The following is a 25,053-nucleotide window of genomic DNA, read 5'->3' as shown; positions in this document are numbered from 1 at the left end:
AACACAAAAGCATACTTCAACAGAAAAAAAAAAGTTAAGAGTTAAAATTCACATATATCTGACAGAGCTCTCACATTATCTGGATGTTGATAATTAGTACTTAAGGAACCAAAAACTGCATATGACGTCTGATAATGTGGTTAAAAAATAAATACAAAAGAGGAAGTCCTGTCATTATCAAGCTGCATCATTTAATTTAACAAAACTGAAATTATTCAATATGGAAAAAAATCTGCAAGGCATAGAATAAAACTACGGAGATGGTAGATGTTCAACTTTAATTGCACAGCGTGTAATGTATCAATCTCTAAACTTTGTCAGTTTGTCTGAAGGCAAGGTTCATAATATCTTACTTTCAGCTAATGGAAGAGGACCAAATCTTTATCATCTGCATAAACATTGGTTGAGGTAACTTTTCTGCGATGAAAAAATAAAGATACCTTCCTATATCCTGCTGATTCAGCATGTTTGGCCTATGCTTGGCATCTTGGTAAAAATGCAATTGGACCACATTTTTTTAACATCCAAAAATAGGCAAAACATTCTCAAAGAATATACATACGGAAATGATTAAAAATCACATGGAGTAGTTCCACATAAAGGACTACATGGTGAACATGTGACCTGACCTACAACCCTAAAAGCAAAATTTTACAAAAGCATTCATGTCCCGCTATAAAAAAATATTAAATCACTTAATGTTTGAACTGTACAAAAAGATGTTGCAAATGGATGTATGTCTAAATGTGTTGGTTAGATAAAATAATAGTCAGTCCTTCTCTCGTGTGTCACTATTTGACCTGAACAGCAAAGTCTTCACAATGACCCCGTTGATCAATCCACTAAACATGCTGTAACAAACCTAATGGCTCTTCTACACTATACGTCTATATATTTTCATACACTGCATAAATGTAACTGATTACAATCTTAGCCACCCATCAAAATGGGAATACATCCTTATCTTCTAAATAACTACTTGCACATAGAGCTGCCCACTAGCAAATTTTATGAAATCGTTCTATGATTAACAAAATAATCTTTTTTGAGGTACATCGTTTAAACAGAAAAAATGGCAAATAAACAGACAGAAAAGGACACAAGTGATAAAACAAGAGCACATGCAGAGAATCTGGTCCTGAAGAGGTAAGGCACCAGAGGTCTAAAAAAATGAAATCCTCAATTTCCTCATTTTAAAAAGAAAAGAGCTTTCAAATGTTTCTTTTCAAGGCAATCGATGTGGGAGTGTTGGAAAGGCAGCAGAGTGAAAGAAGAGTTCAAGCTTGAGGGTTGATCATTTTCTGCAGCAATGGGATCTGTAGAGAAACACATTTATTTATGTTTATACTGACAAAACATAATATATTTGACTTATTCATACACTCATTCTGTTTCATCTCTGAAAAACACTGAGTGTCTGCAAAAAGTGATCCGGCTTTAGCCTTTCCCTGTTCTGTGGCCTAGCAGTTACTGCAAAAGCTACAGACATATAAGGCAGAATATAATGTTCAAAAGTACATACAGGTAAAGTACAAAGTAATGTTACATTGTTACAAAAACGATATTTAAAATAAATGCTTTTAATCTCTATATTCAAAAAAGAATCCTGTAAAAATGCATCACGGTTTCTTCAAATATATTAAGCAACTGTCTTCAACATTGGTAATAATAAGAAATGTTTCTTGCGCAGCAAGTCAGTATATTATAATGATTTCTGAAGCATCATGTGACTCTGAAGACTTGAGTAATGATGCTGAAAATATTAAAATAGGAATCAATAATTTAAAACTGCAATAATGGTTTACAATATTACTGTTTTTACTGTATTTTTGATCAAATACAAGCAGACTTTATTTGATTTTTTTTTTTTACAAATCTTAAAAACTTTTTTTTTTTTTTAAACAGTAGTGTACATTAAATATTTGTATTCACCTTGGACAGATCCACCCCTGTGAGGGCGTTGACAGAAACGGGCAGTTCAGCCAACAGACGATTGACTTCCCCAGTGACACGGCCACCGTCACCGCTCAGGATCACAATCTCATTGGTACGGGCCAAGGGTGCTGACACCTTTTCAGCAATCTGTGATGGTACAAATTCAGCCACTGACATGTTAGCATAGCAAAAACACAATCAGATTTATTCTTAAGAGCATCATCTTTCAAAAAAGACTTAATAACAATAGTGTTATTAAATATTAGTAGTATTGGACAGGTCTAAAAAAGAAAGCATAAAAAGTTGGAAAATATAGCTGTAATTTAATCCCACATATTTCTACACACCTTTGGCAGAGCCTCCAGGACGAGGGCGATCTTCGCAGCATCCCCGTACTGCTGATAGGCCTCAGCTTTCAGCCTCATCTTCTCTGCTTCAGCTTTACCCACAGCCTCAATGGAGCCGGCCTCTGCTTCTCCAATACGCTTGATCTTCTCCGCTTCAGCCTGTGCCGTCAACACCTTCTTCATCCTGACAGAGAGGAGCAGAAGTCAGATTGACTTCCTGAAGCCTCTGTTCTTCCCTTTCTTATCTGATTTACATGGATGGAAATTCCCTTAAGCTCTGATATACTTCAAGTGAAACTGAAGAATGAAGTCATTTCGAACAAAATCAGGCCGAAACAAAGTTTGATTTGCGAGTCGAAGCAGCTTGCCAAAGAGAACGTTTGCTCTGAGTGGTAAACACCTTTGAACTAACATTGGTAGGAAGGTTTGGCTTTGCGGCTCCGCCTTATTTAACATGGACATTTTCCCAAGTTCACTTCTTCTGTTCAGTCCGTTGAGGTCAGACGCCAGTTAAAACATGAAGACACTGGAGAGCTGCTTTAGAGCACAAATTGAAGTTGTAATTCTAACTGAGAGAGGCACTGACACTTTTTTTTTTCATGATTAATACTATAGAGCAGTGGTTCTCAACTCCAGTCCTCGGGACCCGCTGCTCTGCACATTTTGTATGTCTCTCTTATTTAACACACCTGAATCAGATCATCAGCTCGTTAAGAGAGACTCCATGAACTGAACTGAGTGTGTCAGATAAGAGAGACATACAAAATGTGCAGAGCAACGGGTCCCGAGGACTGGAGTTGAGAACCACTGCTATAGAGCTGCTTGCTTTAAAGCAATCTATTGTATAAAGTGCTTTATAAATAAAATTGACGTGACTTTTTGGAGTGTTGAATTGTAGATTGTACAGACATCTCCACATCGCTATGATTAGATGATTTCTTAACTGCTCTATTCTCACCGCTGTCATTTTTGTTGTGCGTTTATTTTGTTATTGAGAGGAAAGCGCATATGCAGCAGTGTGGGCGGCGTCAGGATTTTAGCTAACAGTATATCGCTGCTCAGGTATTTCAAAGTTCTTTTTACACCTAAGCGTAGCATGAAAAAGAACTTTGCTGTGAGTATCTCAGTGTCTAAATCTAGCAATTTCTCACCTTTAACAGTCTCCTTTTCTTTTCCTGCAACTCACTAATTCCCTCTCATTCCTTTTACTCACTTCCTTGCCTCTGCGAGCTGCTCCATCTTGTAGGCTTCAGCCTCAGCTGGTCTCCTTACGGTGGCGATCAGCTCTTTATCTGTCCTGAGGATCTCCTTTTCCTCAATGGTGATCTGCTTCTTCCTCTGAACCACCTCGATCTCAATCTCCTCCAGTCGGATCTTCTGCTGCTCCTTGGCTGCCTGAAGCTCATAGGCCAATTGCGCCTCAGCTTTCTGAAAAGAAAGAATGATTATATATGGGTGTTGTGTTTAGGTGTCCACAAACTTTTGGCCATATAATGTGTATCACATGATTGATTGCCCAGACTGATCTTAAAATTACCGGAGGAATAACTCAGCTCTATACCTTTGTGTTCACTTCTTGATTGAAGGCAGCCTTCTGCATCTCCAGCTCTCTCTTTGAGTCGGCCATTTTTGTATCTGCTTGGAATTTCACATCCATCATCTCCTTTTTACATTCTGCTTCCTGTAACAAGAGAATAAGTGAAATGCCCCATTAACATTTTTGCCATCTGTTGAATTTATATTTTATCAACTGCAGTAAAAACTTTTCAATTATTAATTTATTTTAAATACCAAAAAAATTGCATTTTTCAATAACTAACAACAAACCAACATTTGGTCTTAAACTAGCCAGCCCCCTACTTTGTCTTAATTTTGGCTATATTTGCAGACATTCTGCAGTACTTTGGATTTTCTAAATTTTGTCATTTAATTTTGAAGTTATCACACATACAAATTATTATATAATAGGAAAAATAATGATTATAATATTTAAAATAACTGTTTTTTATTTTTAAATCTATTTTAAAATGCAATTTGCTGTGTGATCAAAGCTGAATTTTTCGCATCATTACAGTCTTCAGTGTCACATGATCTATCAGAAATCATTCTAATATGCTGATTTGGTGTTCAGGACACATTTCTTATTATTATCAATGTTAAAAACAGTTCTTGCTGCTGAATATTTTTTTTCTTTCAAAAATCTTACTGACCCCAAACTGTTCAATGGTAGTGTAGATACTGCATGTCCAAAACTTTCTAATCTTATATAAAATCAACATAAAATAAAACAATATTTTATAAAGTATTTTGATCATTTTGATCCTGATTATAAATTTTCCCCTGACCATTTATTTTACAAACACACACACATATACATACATATATATATATATATATATATATATATATATATATATATATATATATATATATATATATATATATATATATATGTATATGGAGAGAGAGAGAGAGAGAGAGAGAGAGAGAGAGAGAGAGAGAGAGAGAGAGAGAGAGAGAGTGAGTGTGTTGTGTGTGTTTCAGGCCCTTTTTCGTACACTGGCCTACACAGCTCACCCTGATTCCAGCATCTCTCTCTGCTTCAGCCACGCCAATGTCAGCATCTCTCTGAACAGCAGCAGTCTGGGATTTCCCCAAGGAGCTCAAATATTCCACCTTATCATAGACATCCTAATAGAAGAAAACAGACAAGATTATCACCCTGACAACAGCAGTGGGTTTGAAAGACATTGACTGATTTGTTAAAAACAGCATAAAAGCAAAGTAAAACAAAAAATATTTATCTCTCTCTCTCTCTCTATATATATATATTAATGTAAGAGCACCTTAATAGTAAAGCTTAGGATCTCAATACCCATCCTGCCCACATCAGGTGCCGCCACCTCCCTCACCAGCTTAGCAAACTGATCCCTATCCTGGTAGATCTGCTCCACAGTCAGAGTCCCTAAGAACACAAGCAAACGAGGTCAGTGAGAATGTGAAACATGTGATGCTTTCTTGTTTCCTTACTCCTCCATCTTCAAGGATTGAAGATTGGTCTCCAATTTGGATCTCCAAACTGATCGAAGGCTACAGTAAGTATGTGTCATACAAAGGATGTATCAGTTTTTTAAATGCACTGCAAGGACACAAGGAACAAGGAGAGGAAGCTTTGAGACTACAACTACATAATACATAATGTCCCAATGATCTGTTGAAAGATTCATGCTGCTTATCTGGCAAGAGCTTGGATCTAGCACTAACTGTGCACCCCGTCTAAACTCTTCACAGTGAGGATAAGAGTGCGCTCTATTGGAGATAGACACAAGTGTCCAGCATCACTCACCCAGAATAGAGCGCAGGTGACCCTCCAGCGTCTGCAGAATGACACTTTTTATCTCTGCCACTGTCTTGCCCAAGAACTGTTCACAGGCATAACCCAGCAGCTCATTGTCAGTCATGACCTTCACCTGATAGCAGAACACATACAGTTATGGTCCAACACTTACACACACGGGATCACAGCATGCCACTGACACCTAGAGCTTGATAAAATATGTCAGGTTAACAAGACATTGAACATGTCTTACTGTATTAATATTTTAGAGACAGACTATTCTAGAATTATATTCTAGCATCCAAACAGTCATTTTATATATATTATTTGATCAACTGTTTTGACATATCTAAAAAAGGCTATTTTTCAGGTATGAGGGACAGACATTAAAGGGATACTTCACCGATTAGCATTAAAAGGATACTTCACCGTTTTTTCATATTAAACTGTTATTCCCTTAACATAGACGAGTTGATACATACCTCTCTCGTCTCAGTGCGTGCACTCAATCGCTCTGGTGCGCGGCGACACTTTGTGGTGACACAAAATAAAACGTGGCACTTTTCTAAGCGGGTAAAAAGGATAACTATAATGTATGGCGGAATAGCACTTGGGAGCACTTCGACTCGGCGCAGTAATATCAGGGGAGAGGATTTTTCAGGAGTGATATTACTGCGCCGAGTCGAAGTGCTCCCGAGTCCCAAGTGCTATTCCGCCATACATAATAGTTATCCTTTTATGTATGGCGGTTTATGAGGTGTTTGGTCGCTTCTAGCTTCATCTCTGTTTGGATCCTAATGAATGAACTGGGCTAAGCTAAGTGCTATCAAAGTGTCGCCACGCGCCAGAGCGATTGAGTGCACGCACTGAGATGAGAGAGGTATGTATCAACTCGTCTTAGTTAAGGGAATAACATAGTTTAATATGAAAAAATGGTGAAGTATCCCTTTAAGCTTTGTATCAGTAGAAACCCAGTAGTATTTTCGAATGACCGTGCTTCCCTCACTCATGTCCCCCTGAGACGAGAGATTTCTGTGTGTCTGGAATAAAACCTCAGATGACACAAAAATCGTCATTTTGCGTCATCGGAGGCTTTTTTGGCCAGAGGCGAGAGACTGCAGCCAGTAGTAGGAGCTAGTTCCGTATGTTTTCAACCCGTCTGTAGGGGGTGGGATCTCACGATAAAACGGCGTCTTTTCAGTTTCAAGTCAATTAGTAGCCTAGTTGTATCATTTCTTCCGATACCACCCTCTGTAACCGGAAGGCGTGGCTTGGGAGTGGCCTCGTAGGGCAGCAAAACAAGTGCATTCTGGGAGTTGTTGTCTTTCATCCACATGAGCCAAAAATACATTTTCTTCTAAAGAACTTCTAAAATAATTTCTACTACATAAATGACCCAATTTAAATACACATTCATCTTTCCAGCGGTGAAATATCCCTTTAAGCAATAAGCACAACCAAATCTGCTGGATGCTGTAAAATAGTGTATAACTGAGGTTGTGGTTACTTGTGGGACATGCATCAATCAGTATTCATGCCACTCTGAATTGACACTTTAATCAGAATGTAAAAGAATCATGTGTTTATACAGTTGATAAAAAGGAAAAAACATGCTTAAAGAATCTAAGGGTGGGTTGCACCAATAAGGATTAAATTAAGCAAAGTTTATAGAGCGAATCAAGGATTTGTTGATCTGGGTTTCATTTTAAAACGAGTTGTGTTGCACCATTTCATTTTAAACACAGATGTTGTGGGTGAATTTGTCCCATTTTTATTTTTGAGTTGTCAGAAATACCACTTAACCTATGTTGTTTTTCTTAAATTTTTGTGACTTTTCCTCATTTAGGCTCATGAACATGCATACAAAGTTTCATACACGCTGATAATTACATAATTTCTATTGCGTTTGTGATATTCGTGGGTCAATTTGACCAACATATTTGAATGTTTTAAGGCAACTGTAAAGACCCAAAATAATACGATTTCTTGGTTATATTTAGTTATTTTAGTTTTTTACTGCCCTATAAAGCTAAAAAGGAGCTTTTTCCCACTTGTTTCAATACGGAAAACAATATTTATTTATAACCACTATTTAATTGTTTTTATTGATATTGTGACTTTTTCCCATTTAGGATCATGAACATGCATGCAAAGTTTTAACATGCCGATGTGTAGTGAAATGTGCATACAGACATTTTTATATGATCTTGATGTTCGTGGGTCAATTTGACCCATATAGGCAGCTATTCAAAAGCAACTGTACAGACACAAAATAACAACATTTCTTTGTTGTATGTCAGAGCTCTTCAACTGTAGTCCTGAAAGTTCCAGTGTCTTGCTGAGTTTAACAACTTTTTATTTTCAAAGTTTGTGAAAACAAAACAGTTTAATCTGTTAACTGTCAGTCCCACTTATTGAGCATAGACATGAAAATGACTTTTCCAACTTAGCCTAATTGTTATAAGTCTAGAATACTTTGAAGAACAGATTTAAGTTTGGTATCTTTTTACAAACGAAATATCAGATTATTGTAGAAGGTAACAGTTATGAAGAGTTCTAGAGGTTAAAGTTTATGAACATGTAAAATATAAAAATATTTTACATGAGAAATGAGAGTCAGGGCAGCCTTATTTTATTTAAACCTCATCACCTGTTAATTTAAAGTTAACCTAATCCCTAATTAAGATTTAAATCTGAGTTCAAAGTTATGGAGCAACAGGATTAAAGCTATTCTATCTTAAATATAAACTAAATCCAGGATCAAAATGATGGTTTCAATGTAAACCTGCTTATTTTTAAACGCTTTAAAGTTTGGTGCAACAGAATTATTAGATAAACATTCATTTAATCTAGATATAACCTTAATCCTTATTGGTGCAACCCATTATTAATGTCTAATTACATTCAAGCAGCGGGAAGGGCTGGGCAATATATTAAGCATTTGCAATCACTTACATAAATGTAAAATTATTAAAAGCAATATTGTGATCATTACTATATGACTTTTTATTATTTATTTGTTTATCATAATGAATTGATCTATAGATGCATATAATTATTACTTCTTGTGTTGAAAAACATTTTAAAACAGATCTTGACTAAGACAATTGAAATTAGTCAACCCCCATTGCAAATCAGGTTTATTGGCAAAATAAAGTTTGCAATGAACAAATCAAACAAAAGAAATTGAAAAAGCTCAACACAACAAATGTTTCAAGTGGTTTCCCCAAATTCAACAGAAAATGCAACTTTTAATGACTTCTGCAATCTCAAAATTATTCAACCCCTTCATGGCAAGCATCTTTAATACTAAGTAGAACATCCTTTTGCTGTTATGGCCAGCTGCAAACAAGATGTATAACCAGACACCAGCTTCTGGCAGCGTTTCTAAAGAATCTTTCCTCAAGAGCAATGGCCTTCAGTTCAATAATATTCTTGGTTGTGTGCTGCAATCGCCTTCAAATCCCACCAGAGATTTTTATGGGGTTCAAGTCAGGTGACTGTGATGGCCACTGTATAATCTTCCAGGACTTTTTCCCGGAATTTGAGGTATGCTTGGGATCATTGTCCTGTTGGAAGGTCCAATGACGACTTGAGCTTGAGCTTCCTCACTGGCGGCATGACGTTTTCTCCTAGGATTCCCAGATATTTCAATAAAACCATCTTGCCTTCCACAGGTTTCCAAGTGCCAGAAGATGCAAAGCAGCCCTAGAGCATCACCGAGCCCCACCATGGCATGCTGAACTGTAGACAGTGTTTTATTCAGCATATGCTTCATTCTTCTTCCTCCAGACATACCGCTGATCCATAGGGCCGAAAAGTTCCAGTTTTGTTTCATCGTGTGTGTGCTTGAGATAACACCTTTTTTGCAGATTTGTGCTTTTGTGAGGGATTCTATTCAAGGGGGTGAATCATTTTGAAACTGCAAAAGTCATTAAAAGTTGCATTTTCAGTTAAATTTGTGTTGAGCTTTTTTAATTACTTTTGTTTGATTTGCTCATTGCAAACAGCTGAAAGTCTGTACATTTTGGCAATAAACATGATTTGCAATGGGGGTTGAATAATTTTGATTGCAACTGTATATAAATTATGCATACAAGATATACAGTACATTATCAAAAAGGCTATGATTATAGAGACATATTTCTATCTATATAGCCCAGCCCTAGTGTGAATTAACAGAACTTATATTCAATGTACAGGGTAGTAAAACCAAACTTAATGGTATAAATGTTTTTTGGGGGGGTAACATACTCAAAAATGGCCATGCAAAATACAAAAAAATTAAATCATGTCAGGAATTAATTGCAAGACATTTTAAATGCAACCATTGTGCAGACTCATACAGCCCACTAAGTTGTGTAAACTCAAGGCCTGGACTTGCCACCCCTTCACCTTAAACTGCAAGTTATAGGTCGAGGAGAGACACTTTAAAAACAATCTCCCTCCATGGCTGTGAAAAGGAAAGGAGAATGAACTCATGCTGCAGAAAGAGAGGGGGAGTTTTTGTGGGTTTAATGTTCCGGGTAGAAGCCGTCCCTCTGTACTGAACTACAACCAGCTTCCCATGTAAACATCAAAACTTTTTTTCAGAGCTGAAAAAAAATCTGCATGTGGCCTGGTTATTGCAGCAGTACATGATTATGAAAAAAAAAGCTGATTTCAGTGCAGTCAAAGGTGAACTTCAACCAACACTGGCAGGAGGGTGTTTGTGCATCCTCCCCATAGTCGAGCAGTCATCAAACAGGTGGCATATTATAAGCAGTGCAATACAGGGCAGCATGCAGCCACAAATGTGGGTTGGGGAAACCATTAGTCACACACTGAATCTCAAATGACTCCATTTTACAGGTGTAATGCCCTGTGAAAATGGAATCGGGTAATGGCTGGTCTAGTATCTCTGATGTTCTAGATAAATGTTCCACTGAAATGCTGTGATCAATAACCATATTTACACATACTGACATTTCATTTTCAGAGTAATCAGACTGAACGCCTGTTCACACAACAAACATTTTCTGAACGAACAGCTGTTAATGTGTCTTTTATGGAAGCTAGTTTTCGCCACAGAATAAAACATTTTAAAAGATAACTGCGTCTTTTTATTTCATAATTGCGAGTTAACAACAGAATTTCGAGATATACACTCACAATTGCATGTTATAAAGTCAGAATAGAAAGATAGGCTATAAACTCGCAATTCTGACTTTTTTTTCAGAATTGCGAGATAAACTCGAAATTGCCAGTTTAGAAAAAAGTTCTTGCAATTCTGAATTTATTTCTCGCAATTGCGACTTTATATCTAACAATTCTGAAGAAAAAAGTCAGAATTAGCCTTTTTATTTTTTATTCTGTGGCGAAAGCAATCTTCCATAGACTTTTCATATGCTGTCAATGTGACGTTTTTTTTTCTTTTCTTTTTTACAGAGGTTTTCTAATTACTTATTCAATTATACTTTGAAGAAAACAGGCCAACTAATTAGATTTGCGCTTTTGGTCACATGTTCATAGGATTTTGCTAAGCAAAAGTAAATAGCAGAACGAAAAAACAGAATGGTCTCTCTTGTCTCTGTAATCTTGTATTTGGTGGTGATTAACACCATAGAAAAAACAAAAATCCAAACAGTTGTTTGAAAACATGTAAATGTTTCACTTCCTTTCTTCTTTATTGTAAGTTGGTATCAAAAACAAAAAGCAATGTAGTGCTCTGTGTCCCGGAGTAACCAGGTTATTTCTTCTTTTCTACTGTTAGTGAGTGAATCTGCATATTCATTCAGTCCGTCTGCATTTTTTTTTATAATAATGTCCTCTGATGTCCACTTATAATGTTATCAAGATGTTTACATTAAAAAATCCTAATTTAGAAGTAATAAGCTATTTTCTATCCTGTTTTTGACCCTCTCTTTCAAACACTGTTTTGATGGGTGTGCCGCATTCAAGACTAAACTCCCACTGCTATGAATGGGTAACAGTTTTACATATTAAAATAATTGATATTAATTGATATTAAATTAACATTATTAATACATCCCTGCCATTACACATGTGTGATAAATATATCGATATATAGTTGAAACATTGGCAAACAATGGGAAACCTTTATGTGTATTACATAAGATTTATTTGCCACAACCAATACTTATAAAGCATAAGTGCTGAGTTACCACAGTTATAGTTGAGAGGACAACTTTGTTCTGTGTCCGTCGTTCTTATATGCTATCATCTTTCATCTTTTTCGATAGAGTAAAAAACTTAGACATTTTCAATTGCAGTATCATGTTTTAAATCAAATTAAACACGTTGTAATGTCTTACTGATGACAAAACAGAAGATGCCGGTCACTTATGTTTGTGTCTCTCTTGTATTTACTACTACCTGACATGCGTTAATTGGTGGCAACGATGTAGAAGCAGGCGTTGATTTTCTTCTGCAGAGGCGGCCTTTTGCTACACTATTACATCATATTGTGAAAAATTTAACAATTAGTCATTAGAGCAGCCTCGTTTCAGTAAAAGCTGTTTTTGGACTAACAGAGAAGTTTTGAGTTTTGAAACTTACAGGATATTTTTCCATAGTACAATGACCTCTTATATGTCAAAAGATCAAGGAAATTTTGATTTATCAATTCATGACCCCTTTAATGCAAATTGCATGCAAAAACCGAAATGAATTTTCATGCAAAACATTTTTGTTGGTGTGAACAGGCCTTGATATGCAAGTGGAAAAGGTAATTATTATGAAGTTTAGATGATTTTGGAGTGTAAGTGGAGTTATCTCAGAATCAGCGGTCATCAGGAGGACAGACATGTAAATAAAAAACTGTCAATAACAATGGAGTGTTGTAGCATTCGCAGTCAACAGTGGAAGCCGTGCTGTAAAAAGGATTCAAATGAAGGCTGTGTGCACTGAACCCCACTAAAACAACCACTCATGGTGTGCTCATGGGAAACCACAGCATAAACTCAAAGGGAGGAAATCATGCAACACAGTGAAAATGAAAGTAGGGCAAGACTGAAAACATGTCCTTGGATTAAAGAAGACTTTCTCTTCTTTTCAGGTGTGTTTTTCTTGTTAAGAAAACAAAGTAATCTATCATCTGGGTATATCCATGTCTGCTGCTAACATGTAATGGGAACTGATTTATTATCGAAACAGACAGGAGGATATTGCAGAGGACTGGGAGGTCAACAGATATGTGGGTCCATTAGATCAACAGATGCAAAGCCTCTATTTACAAAACACACAAGACAAACTTTTCAAACTTTGTCTAGAATTATAGGGGGTATAACATGCAGGGCTAACCACTGTATTACATACTAATTCTTATTAAATAACCTTCACGGTTATGTTACAGGGGAAAAATTGAATCATACAGTCTCTATATGGAGAGACCTTGAGCTCAAGTCTCTATGGAGACTGAATTGTGGAATGTCTTGTTTAAGTTCCTCATCCAATCACATGTGACCACCAGAGAAAAATGCTCTGTAATCTGCCTCTTTGTGTTACAATGCTCTCATTGTTCACAGCAACACCAGACCAAGTAATCACAGAGAGAAAATAACAGCTGAAGAAAAAAAAAATTAGGCTTTAAAAAATTAATTTTGCAGTACAGGTATTGCCACATACTCAGTTGTAACCATAGTGGAAACAAGTATTTTCCTCTATGAAGTTGGGTTTTCAAAAAAACAGAGACATGTTCATGAGGGTAAACATGTGACTTCAGTTAAGCACTGCAAGTTTTGGCACACTGGCAACCGAGAACAAAAAAGAGAAATAAAAGAACGAAACAAATCAGCATTCCTTTGGTCTGCTTGAGAAAAGCTTTTAGGTGCTCTTAAAAAGAAAACCATTACAAACATATACACTATAACGACATGAAGGTCACAGAACGTGGCAACATACAGGCTCTGTTCTAAAACCTTGTGGTCTGCCTATGTAGATGGCATTTTAAGACATTATAGACAAATTCCCGACGTGAAGGTTTCAAAATATGAGAAGATTAAGTACTCTTTTTGGCCAAATTCTGTCTCTTTTGTAAAGAAAGAAGTCAATCTGCTCTACTCAGATGAGCCCAGTGGACAAAAAAAAAGAAGAAAAAACATCCAAGATGGCAGATGATACCAAAGGAATGTCAAGTATTTCATACATTTTTTAGTTAAGGGGTCAAAACATGGATTTAATTTTTACAAATATATATATATTTTTTATATGTCCCTTGAGGTAATGCTAAAAGTTTTTTTCATTGTTGGGAGTAGGACGTGGAGTATTTCAGAAACGTAACGGCATCTGTATACTGGATCCAGTGTGTATGTCAGTCATTATAATGGGTTCTGTTTGCTTTTGACACGTTAGACCGTTAGACCATATATAAGTGTAAGTCATTAAGTGACTGAATGCCAGTTGGCAGGGCCAATGGTGCGATGCAAATATGCAAATGTATTTGCCCATTTGACATCACAGAACCTATTTAACTATTTTTGGTGCTTGGTTAGATAAATGCTTTATTTATAATGAGGAGACGTGTTAAGCTTAGGGGTTGAACGACGTCAGATTTTTTTTACGTCAACATTTATGTGATTAAAGTCGAGTCAACCTGAACCTGAGACTCAAAGGCGGGTTGCGCGATCTGCACTGATGTGTGCGTTACTGTCTGTATGTGTGTGCGTTACAAAGCAGCAGCGCATTAGTTTAGATCGCTGATTAACTTACATTTACAATAAGCTGTTTAAAACATGCATTCATCCGATCTTGAAATCAATTGTAAGTCAAGTTTCCCATGCACTTTGCACTAGTCACTCACTGTTTCGATTAGGTTGCTGCCTATATACTGCCTATGAAAGCAGTATAATGCAAGATATCTCACAGGGTTTTGAAACAGAGTCATTGGTTTTTCTACTTAACAGATCAAATTAATTCACAGCATAATGAGGGGAGTTTCCCCCCCAAATAGATTGTTTAAAAAAATCATCAGTAAATGAACAATAAATTAAATTAACTAAACAACAGTTCGTCATGTTGAGCACAAATCAGTGACCTTCAGTCTGATGAGAGATTGACTAAGAGTAGCACCGTTCATCCCTGAGGGGGGGTCAAATTTAGGGACCAGAAAAGGCAGCAATGGAATGAAAGGAAATGATGATAAAGGGGTGTTGGCTCTGAAACCAGTCTGGCAAACCTGAAAGAGTCATTTGGAGCTGAGGTTAGGTGAGGTAAGGTGGTTTACCTGTGCCACACCTGTGACAGTAATAGCTACCCCCTCCGCTGTCTCTACATCCTCACACTTGGGTTGCAGGGTCATAATCTCAAGGGTTATCCTGTGGAAAACGCAAAAAAGGAAACAAAACAAAAAAGTTGGCTATGAACTACGGGAAGAATGTCAAGCGGTGTGAAAACAGGAAGAAGGAGGGTTTAAAGGAAGACGTGAAACACAAAAATGAATCTGCAGGGTGAAAATATGAAGACACAACCACTTGGTTAGCACAAATCAGGTGTTTTGAACATGGGCTGTAATGGAATTGTCTGGATTCAGATTCCCAGCAACTCAAAGATTATTTCCCGACCCACAATATTCCCAAAAGCCAATCTGATCCGTCCATCGTCATCCATTACAGACCCAACAGTCAGAACACGCTGACGTGAGCCATTAGTTAAATGAGCCATGAGCGCGCTGCGTAGCCAAACATCAGACAAGGATAGTGTGAGATGACTGGCTCTCCTACACTGCAGAGGAAGACCAACACAAGAGTGTGGAAGAGAGCATGAGAGCACGTGTATGCGTGTAATGCAGGAAATGGAACCAGGCCACTGCCCTTCATACCCTGAGCACCTAGAATATTTCTCATTGTCTCATTTGGTTGGCTTGTTTCATTCAGTGCAATTACCTGAGCGACCCCTGTCACCTCCAAGGGGACACCCTCCGAAGTTTCGATATTCTCACAGCGACAGAGGATGGTCATTATCTCCAGAGAGAGTCTACGTGGGAAGATGGGAGGGGAGGAGGAAGGGGAGGCAGGACAGCACAATATTGTCAGTGTGTTAACATATGTGAAAGGGAGGGGGAGAGAGGTCAGGGTTCAAGGTTAGGGAGGATGGGTTCTGGTGTTGATTGCAGTTGAATCCAGACCATCAGGGAGCCACTGTCTGCTGCAGATGGAGAGATCTTCTGTATCATGTCATTTATCTTTGATATCTCATCATTGACGCTGAATGGATGTCTTATTCTGTATATCTCTCCACTATGATGAGCCTTTGGCACTACCTGTTTGTGTCCCTAGACCACTCCTTTAAACATCTACGACAAAGCAATATATATTTCTTTAAGGTGTCCTTGCTAAAGGTGGATTTGGATAAAAGGCTGCACAATAAAATTTAAAATGATTAAAAATTTACCTCAGCATTAAAATTGCAATTATTTATTTAGTTAATTTTTTTAAATAGGGTTTGATTTTATTATATTATAAATATATATAGTCCTTCAGACTATAATCGGTGCAAAATAATTACTTGAATGCTGCAGGTTTACAATGTTTCACATAAATGAGACCTGCAGTTCAGCACAAGCTAATTGACTGAGGTGAAAAGAACGTGGCAGGTAGTATTCTATTCTAGTGGATTGTTGGGCTAATATAGATCACTCCTAATGTAGTCAAAAACCATTTAACACGGGACAATTCTCAGTGTAAGAGACCATAGTCTAAGATTCATCTACAAAGTTAATGTACCAATATAGTTCAGTGTTCATGTGCAGCGAGTGTGGACCTCTCCTCAATGGCCCTTTTCTGTATATTTCAAACAAATTTATTCAGCTGTTTTTGTCTCTTTGAAAAACTGTGGCTCTTTAATTGGATTAAAATGAGACAGGGCGTGTCTGAATGGGTAACATGCACAGGCATATGGAGTAGGATCCCTCTGAATGTTTATTTCAGCCATTTTGATGCCACAAGCCCTACATCTCTCTCAATCTTTTAAAATTAGATCAATGTAGCTTTTAGAGCTGCCAGCAAACTAGATTACTCCGTTCTTCATCAGGAAAGGGGGAGGGCAAGAGATATCCCACCCAGCCATGCTTTATTTCTAAGCTATGCACTCAACTGAACAACTGCTGTAACCACTAAATACAAGAACCCTTTATAACTACACATTGTTACATTTAATTTTTTTTGACATTTAATCTTTCTTACAATTGATCCATTGACTTAATATAAAACAAATATGAAATATAAATCTTCCTTTTAGCTGTAACATTTAAAAATCATAGCTGCATTTCCACAATAGACCTTTTCCACGTCCATGTGTCGTCACGTCAGACTCGTCTCTTCCCACTTTTATAGATAACCAATTTCCCCACCTGTGTTCCGTTAATTTTGGTAAATCAAATAAAGTAAGCGAACTTTACAGTAAACCTTTCAAATGGTCTCTTTAGCTTGAAATGGTACTTTACCATATATCATATTCCAATTTAATGTACAACAACATAGCATCTGAAGTGACAAATCTATTAAATGAAGTTCCAAACGTAGATTTGGGAGGAGCCTAAACATTCAGTCCTGTCGATCATCATTACGGGCATACTATATAAGCAGCAGACACCACGTCATCCTATTGACAAATTCTTCAAAGCCCTCCTCCTCCAGTAAATTATCTCTATCCTCTTATGTGCAATTCCATCATAGGGGGGGGGTTAATTCTGAGCTCAAGCCGAGCCTCGGGTTCGAGCCTCCTCCACGGACAGCAAGCTAAGTTAGTTTACTATTAAACTTTAAGGCTGAATTGGCAGGCGAACTAGTGAATCTAGAATTAAATCCTTCCGCTGTGCAGACTAGAAATGTGATAAAAGTCTTGTGATCTGTATTTCCACAGAGTTGATATAGCGTAATAATCTTATGATCCCCAGCAGAGAGATACCAGAAACGGATCAGACGGTCAGACACACACGGGTGAGTCCAGCGTGTAAAGGCAGGTTAGCTCGGCAAACACTTAAAAGAAATGAACAGGAGAGGAACATCAGAGAATAGGCAGGCTGGTTATTACAGATTGCACATGCATAATCTCAAAGTCAATAACTATTAAAAGAGGGAACAAAAAAATGGAAACAAACCGTACATTCCAAAATGATATATAGTTTTCTCACATTTCTTTCATACATATGACGTGTGTTGTCCTCTTGCTAATGTTCTGATAACTACAAGTACTGTGTATATTACACAATAAACAAAGCTCATACTGAATGACATATATGGGCTTTTCACACTGTGCTTAACCCTGGGTTATCATATTTAGTTTACAACTTTTAGGGGAAAAATTTAAATGTCAAACAGTGACAGAAAAAAGTAAAAAAAATAACAAAAATAAAATTGTATTCTGGTCTAAAAATGTGGATGTATAGCCTTTTCAGTAATAAATCTGATGTGCAGGAGAGGAACAAGCTTTTATTTAAACAGTTAATCCAATCAGTGATATTGATACCGTAAATATGCAAATAAGAAAGTTAACCCAAGGTTAATCTCTCAAAAACCTGAATGGCCAGGAATAATTCCTAACCTAGGGCAAAGAATAAACAGTATGAAACGTAAAAAATGATAACCCAGGTTTCCTATAACCCGGAGTAAACAAAGTTAAATGTGAAAAACCCTATATATTTTAGCACAACTGTAGTTCTGTTCTACAGATTTCGTAAAGACTACAGTACTATGTATTTATCAGGAGAGGCTGCACCACTAATGATTATCTATTCGTAGCCATTGAAGCAGAACTTCACTCTACACTCTAGTATTGTTAAATCTGTTTATTTTTCCAAACACTGGCCCTGGATACTGAGGCCTTAATGAAGTGAGTTCATGTAAATGGAGGGGGTTGAGTTCTGATGTTTGTGTATAATGTTTGTTAGCTGCCTAGGTTTATGACTATATCACTGAACACACATTTAAGAGGAAGAGTGCTCAACAGCCTAGTTAACAGGACTTGATATCAGTATCACATCACAGACAGGTAGTTTTACAATGCAGTGTGAGAACAGCGACCTACGATATTTCCTTTCTGGCTAGGAAACTAGTTATTTTAGTTTCTTTACAGTGGACATATTATATTCACAAGAAGTTCTCTAGCCAGAGAAACGTGAGCATGCTGTGACATGTCTCTTTAATGGTCCTAATTCCCACTCAAGGGGAACTGAAAGGTACATAAATGGAGGATAGTGTCATTCAGTCAGCGCTAGAATGATTGTTCATATTGTGAGCCGATAAATACAAAAAAAGGTGAGTGAATGTGATGAATGGACATTCTTACTTCTGTATGTCGGTGATAAGCCACCATGCCCAGGCCCAGCCGCCCACTGTATATTGCTTGTCATCAGAGCCACAGCAGCCACCTGAGAAAATAAACACAGGCATATTTAGTACAAAATAATGCACATTTATCCCATTCTAGCATGGCAATCTAACATGAAAGTGAATACTAAGTTAATTCAATTTCATTTCAAATTGTATTAAAATCAAACCATATCTTTCCATTATAAAAATCTAAATCATTCAGCCCATTTCACAAGCTGTCCAGTTTCACCACCAACAAATGTTATAAATCGAATACAAGCCTCAACAAACTGGTTTACAAACTGAACAACTTCATCAGTAAAACCAATAAAAATGAATATCACTGGAAAGCCCCAACTCACAGTTACAGTCTAACCAAACCACTATGGTGAGTAAATGTTTACAGAAATCAGCTCAAGTCAATAATCAACTAGACTAGCTGTTCTAAACAAAATATGTTGTGCGCCAGTGCGTGGATGGTGCATATCAACAGGATGTACCAAAAGAAAGAGTATTTAAAATGGTTATGGTTAAAATCATCACGGTTACCATGAAAATATTAAGCAGCACAACCCAAATTAGCAAACAACATTGATAATAATAAGAGATGTTTCTTGATAGACAAATCAGCATATTAGAATGATTTCTGAAGGTGGCACTAAAGACTGGAGTAATGATGTGACTGGTACTATGACTTTTGGCATATGCGATTTGACTTTACTTTTCATGCAAATGCTCATGTTGTGATTTGGCTAGCAAACTATTGTCTACTTAACAGTAGTTGTGTTTCCACTGTAGGGCCAAAAGCGAGCATGCTAGTGCGTCCCAAGGCCAGTAGCGTTTCCACTGTCACTTGATGGAGCCTCATCCTGACTTCCTCGGCGGTTGTGTGACGTTGTTCTATGAAGGCACGTTAAGGGCGGGTTTTAGGGTAGCGCTGCGGGGCTACTGGCCCAACAGTGGAAAAGCAGCTTGATTTTGGCCTCGCGGCTCGAGGTCGAAGGCTATTTGCCCGGATTTAGCCCAACAATGAAAAAGCAGCTAGTGTTGGGCAAGTTACTTTAAGGGTACGTTTGCGCTTACCTTTTCAAGTACAGACGACAACGTTGTCAAAATGATCCTCTGCAAAAACGACTAAAAACGCTGTTATGCATGCCAGGCAAGTAGTTGGCAATGTCACAAAAACAATGCGCCTATAGACTGAACACGTAATACGCATGCGCATGACGTCAAGTTTTCACAAATTACCCATTGATAGACGGCTGTTTTAAAAGCTCCAGTGAGTTTTTGTGTGACGGTGCATGTCCACTGGCACGAAGCGAGTGGAGCAGAGCGAGCGTTTTCAATAAATTCCTATGGAAGTTGAGCTTCACGTTTGTGCTGTGAATTGTGGGATTGACAGTGTACCGGAGAAGCCGTTGAGAGTGCCCGAGCTGTCCATCACTTTCTCCGGTCCACTGTCAATCCCAGAATGCACAGAGTGAGCGTGAAGCTCAACTTCCATTGGAATTGAAAACACTCTTCTCCACACATGCACCGTTAATCCCAAAGTATACGGCCGTCCACGTCCGTGCACTGTCTGCGTGACACGATTTACGTAATAAGGAACCAGCAAGCAATTGCCGTCATTTTCACCGTCTAGGTTAACTATAGACCCGATATAGTCTGGCTATGAGTATGACTATGAATTTGGTTACATGTCGTTTTTACCAAAATAACTTGAGAGAGATGTATGACATTCCATCATGTAAGCAAAGTCAACAGTGATTACAAGGTGTTTGGTTGAATTTTTTGACATGTTATCTAATTGATGACTGGTATATCCTTGGGCTATGGTTAGACGCCTATTAAATTTTCACTGACAGCCCAAATTTGGCCTTGTTTTAGCCTAGATGTCAGGGCTGTGTTTGGACGGCTAATGGACGTCTTTTAAATGCAAAATTGCTTGGTACACGGACGTCCACACACCCCGTCCGCGTGCAGCCTAATTTTTGGAACCGCACGGATGGTGCGTTTACAATAATGCATGTGCGATTGACTTGAGCGGCCAAAAAACTATACTTTGAAAGGCTTGCGTTTGAAAAGTTGAGTGCGCGAGGTGGAGTGGAACACAGAAAATGAAGTAGCCTATACCTGGGTCTTTAGGTTTTTGTTTACAACCTGTTTTGTTCAGCATGTTTGTTGCAGCCAATCATAGACATATCTGTTGATGAGTGCATGTAATGGCCAATCAGATGTGTTCAGCACTAGTGCTGTTTGCTTGTGAATCCTTTCAATATAACCAACAAATTATAAACACGATATCATTGAGAGTCATTGCACATCATAGACAGCTTCATTGATTGTAACGGGAGTTTTCGCAGCTTTGTGTACCTCATGTTGAAATGGACAGCTTCAATGATTATAATGGCAGCAATCTGTTGCTCATTCTCTCTCTCTCATATATATATATATATATATATATATATATATATATATATATATATATATATATATATATATATATATATATATATATATATATATATATGATATTATTTTCATGTTTCCAACTACAAATTGCAGAATTTCTGGATTGTGTCCGATTGTAAGTGATAACCTGAAACGGACGATCTGATACTGTATGTCAAATGATCTGTGTATTAATAGGGCCTTATTTTAACGATCTAAGCGCATGGTCTAAAGCGCACAGCGTAACTTCACTTAGGGCGTGTCCGAATCCACTTTTGCTAGTTTAACGACGGGAAAAATGGTCGGCGTGCCAGGTGCATGGTCTAAAAGGGTTGTCCCTATTCTCTTAATGAGTAATGGGTGTGTTTTGGGATTTACGTGAGTTAAACCAATCAGAGTCTCATCTCCCATTCCCTTTAAATGCCAGTTACGCTCGCGCCATGGTAGATTCGCTATTTACATGACGGAATTTGATAGTGGAAAGACCGAACGTCTCCAGAGCGCAAACGGAACTGCTCGTGTGCGAAGTAAAAGTGCGCAAGCAGACCATCTACAGGACAAGCCGGATTCCACCATATCTTTATGTACACACTACACAATAATAATCTTTTACATTGTAATCCTTTTATTTTAAATATTTGGCATGTTTGTGTGCTGCTGTGCGTCCCTGTGTGTTTAATAAGCAGAGAGTATGCGCGCTGTAGACTCGCCTATAGGCGCACATTACTAACGTGCTCATTAAATGGTCTGTTTTCAGACCAGCATGCCCATGAGCGCACAAATGAGCGCAAATGCATTTGCTATTTAAACAACGTGGCGCAGGACGTGAAAATGATAACTGCGTCGGACTGAAACTAGCAAAAAACACTTGCGGCGCGCTTGCCGCTGCATTGCGCCGGGTGTAAGATAGGACCCCTAGAGTGTAAATGCAAAATAATAGTCCTGCCTTTGTTGTTTAATTTATTATAGCTTTCAAATCAGTCACTCAGTAATCCCCATGCTTTAAATTGGCTCTATCACTCCCTCTTTCTCCTCTCCACCTATAGCTGGTGTGTGTTGAGAGCACTGGCGCCGTTGTTCTGTGGCTGCCATTGCATCATTCCCCTAGGTGGGTGAGGAGAGACCCCTGACATGATTGTAAAGTGCTTGGGTGGTGTACAGTAGAACATAGTGAAGAGCTATATAAAAGCTTCATTTCATTTCATTTTTACATATCAATTTACTGATTTTTAAGCATAAATAGTTCTAAGCACTTTGTTTTATGATCTGTCCTGACAGTAGTTATTTTTTTATTTCATGAATACATAGAATAAGTTAATATTACAAACTGTTCCTTAGCATTTATTTTGAATTTATTGTCAGTACTGGGCTTGCAGTTCACTGTGTGGATGGTCGTGTTTGTCCGCCACAACCCAAGACCATTTCTGACCCAGGGAAAACCCTAATAATATGGAAATTATATTTTTAAAGAGAAAAATATTTAGGCCACTCATCTGTGCAAATATAGTTATCATTGGCTCAATCATGACAGGTCACCAGGGGTTCAGGGAGATAATCTAGGATCTATTACATTCAGCTGTCAATGTTATAGCAACCAGGACATGTTGCCTAAAGTTTAAGCATCAATCTGGGATCCTGATGTAGTGTTTAGAATGTGATATAGACAGTGGGGGCCTGCAACCTTTAGATATGTGAGGTATGCGAGGAAATTCCTCACAGATCTATGTACATAGGAGGTCTGGTCCCAGACTGGAAACTATTCCAGCAGATTCCCAGCTGGTCATCAGCTATTAGTGTGCAATCCTCAGCTGTTGATAGAATCATTGCACAACTGAAGTGTCTGTCATGTGACTTTATTTCATAAACATGACCAATGCGGACATACTGTTTAGGCAAGTTAAGGAAAGAGGAAATGACTCTTCAGGAAAGTGTAAAGTTAGAGAAAACTGTAGTTTGCAGACAATTTCAAACCAATGAACTATCTAATTTTATTATGACTAATCATATATTTTTTTACACACTATATAACATCAAAAGTGAAAAGTAACCCCTCCCCCCCATCATTTTAATGTGAAATGTTTATCACTAACTATACTAGCCTATATAGTTTGGTCCCAACTACGTAGAAACAGGAATAGGCTAAGGGATAATGTACAGTAAGCAGCATTTTTTCGCAAAATAAATGTATTAGTTTAAATCACGTGACTGTCTTGATTGATTATATCTATTAAACAACGCCACAACAGCGAGGCAACGTAATACAAACTAGTCATACAAACTAAGATACGGGTATACGGTATATCGACGAGGCACTGGCAGTATCAAATAAAATGCACAGCCAAAAATCACAATTCGTAAGTCGTGTGTTTAATCTAACGTTAAACAAATCGATATTTTAAAGCAAGAGGACTTCAAGAGAACAACGTAATCATTGCGCAAGCACGTCGAAATCAAATAGAGTGGAGCACGAGTGAGACACACAACACGTCGAGACTGTGATGGATAGTCTTTTATCATGCTAACTTACACAAACTACAATGCAACAAGCAAACACGAATATTTACACGCTAACTTACTCGACAGAAACGCCGGAGAAAATAAGCGTTAATTACTGTTACAGTGTCGAATATCATACATTTACGATCACCAAACACATTCTACGTTAGGTACAATTCGGATGAATATACAATACAGTCTGATTATAAGAAAATGTAGGGGATTGCTTTTAGAAAAACAGAAGGCAGTTGATATGTTACCTGATACCACCAAGGCTTCGTTTGGTCCTACCGTGTGGCAATTCCCCATATTTTTCCTTTAAAAAGCTTTTCTGAATGTAAAATTGCTTCTTTTTTCGAGGATGACGGAATAGCGTGATACAAACAGTCAGATATGAAGGCACTCAGAGTAGTCTTGTGTACATCATATTCAAGATTTCTGCCTGCATGCACCAGTAGTCACCGCCCTTTCAGAGATATGACGACTATACACAGTGAATCTAGGTTATTCCTCAACCTTCCGGTAGAGGGCGCCATGACATTCTAAATGAGCCTAAACTCCACAGAAACATTTTATGCAAGAAAGAACGTCCAATAATTTTTACTATTTAAAGGATTCGGGCTTTGAAATATTTCATATAAATTCTAAAATTCAATGTTTAGGCGTACAACTTTTGTCATTCATCACCTGAAAGGCCAGAGACGCAACTTTGAAGTCAAATTTGCCCTGGATTTTTTTGGACATCGGTTCTTCATTTTTTTTTTTTTTTAAATCAAGGTTGGCTTTCAAAGGTTATTTCACAAGAAATTCCAGGACAGAAATTACACCACTCAGCACAAAAAAATAAATAAAATAGGATTGGTTACATCATGTTCATTACTGACCTGATACAGCTGAAGCTTTTTGGCGTTATGCTCATAGTCATAGATGCTGTGTTTGTTCAAAATCCCTACATTACTCCACTATATATTTCACTTGAAGGAGTGAATGAAAACGAGTGAGTGAATTAGGAAGGTCTGGCGCTTTTGTATAGTTTGTGCTTGCTGTTTAATAATTAGGCCTAATTGAAACATAGCAAACTGACAGCTCCCCTATACTAGTAATGAAAGGATTTATCCTGAACTCTGTCATGGAAACTAGCATGTATAAACCGTAATTAAACAATTTAATATTCAAGTGA

General features: G+C 37.7%; 1 protein-coding gene across 2 annotated transcripts; it reads right to left on the bottom strand.

Annotated features, from left to right (window-relative positions):
- Positions 1 to 633: 633 nt before the first annotated feature.
- LOC307158242 (flotillin-2a) lies at positions 634 to 24,374 on the bottom strand. 2 transcript variants are annotated; one of them, XM_079870656.1, is made up of 11 exons: positions 24,134 to 24,374; positions 18,904 to 18,985; positions 15,501 to 15,591; positions 5,629 to 5,752; positions 5,129 to 5,247; positions 4,860 to 4,973; positions 3,844 to 3,963; positions 3,496 to 3,710; positions 2,283 to 2,466; positions 1,933 to 2,082; positions 634 to 1,316 (listed from the first exon to the last, which is right to left on the bottom strand). In XM_079870656.1, exons 1-11 carry the CDS (start codon positions 24,180 to 24,182, stop codon positions 1,278 to 1,280), a joined length of 1,287 nt encoding a protein of 428 aa, XP_079726782.1. In that variant the 5' UTR covers positions 24,183 to 24,374; the 3' UTR covers positions 634 to 1,277. The 2 variants fall into 2 exon arrangements, with proteins under 2 accessions (XP_079726782.1, XP_079726781.1); XM_079870655.1 differs by lacking the exon at positions 15,501 to 15,591 and adding an exon at positions 14,843 to 14,933.
- Positions 24,375 to 25,053: the final 679 nt, after the last annotated feature.

Source organism: Squalius cephalus (genome assembly GCF_949319135.1).
Source record: "Squalius cephalus genome assembly, chromosome: 5".
In the NCBI taxonomy this organism is placed as follows: domain Eukaryota; kingdom Metazoa; phylum Chordata; class Actinopteri; order Cypriniformes; family Leuciscidae; genus Squalius; species Squalius cephalus.
This window is presented reverse-complemented; position numbering and strand designations above follow the sequence as displayed.

Excerpts from the sequence above, each read along its gene's own strand:
- LOC307158242 (XM_079870656.1), bottom strand. The coding sequence starts at position 24,182 with ATGGGGAATTGCCACACGGTAGGACCAAACGAAGCCTTGGTGGTATCA. Across the intron at positions 15,592-18,903 it reads CTTATCACCGACATACAGAA|ACTCTCTCTGGAGATAATGA; the intron begins GTAAGAATGTCC and ends CTTCCCACGTAG. Across the intron at positions 2,467-3,495 it reads CAGCTCGCAGAGGCAAGGAA|GATGAAGAAGGTGTTGACGG; the intron begins GTGAGTAAAAGG and ends CCTCTCTGTCAG.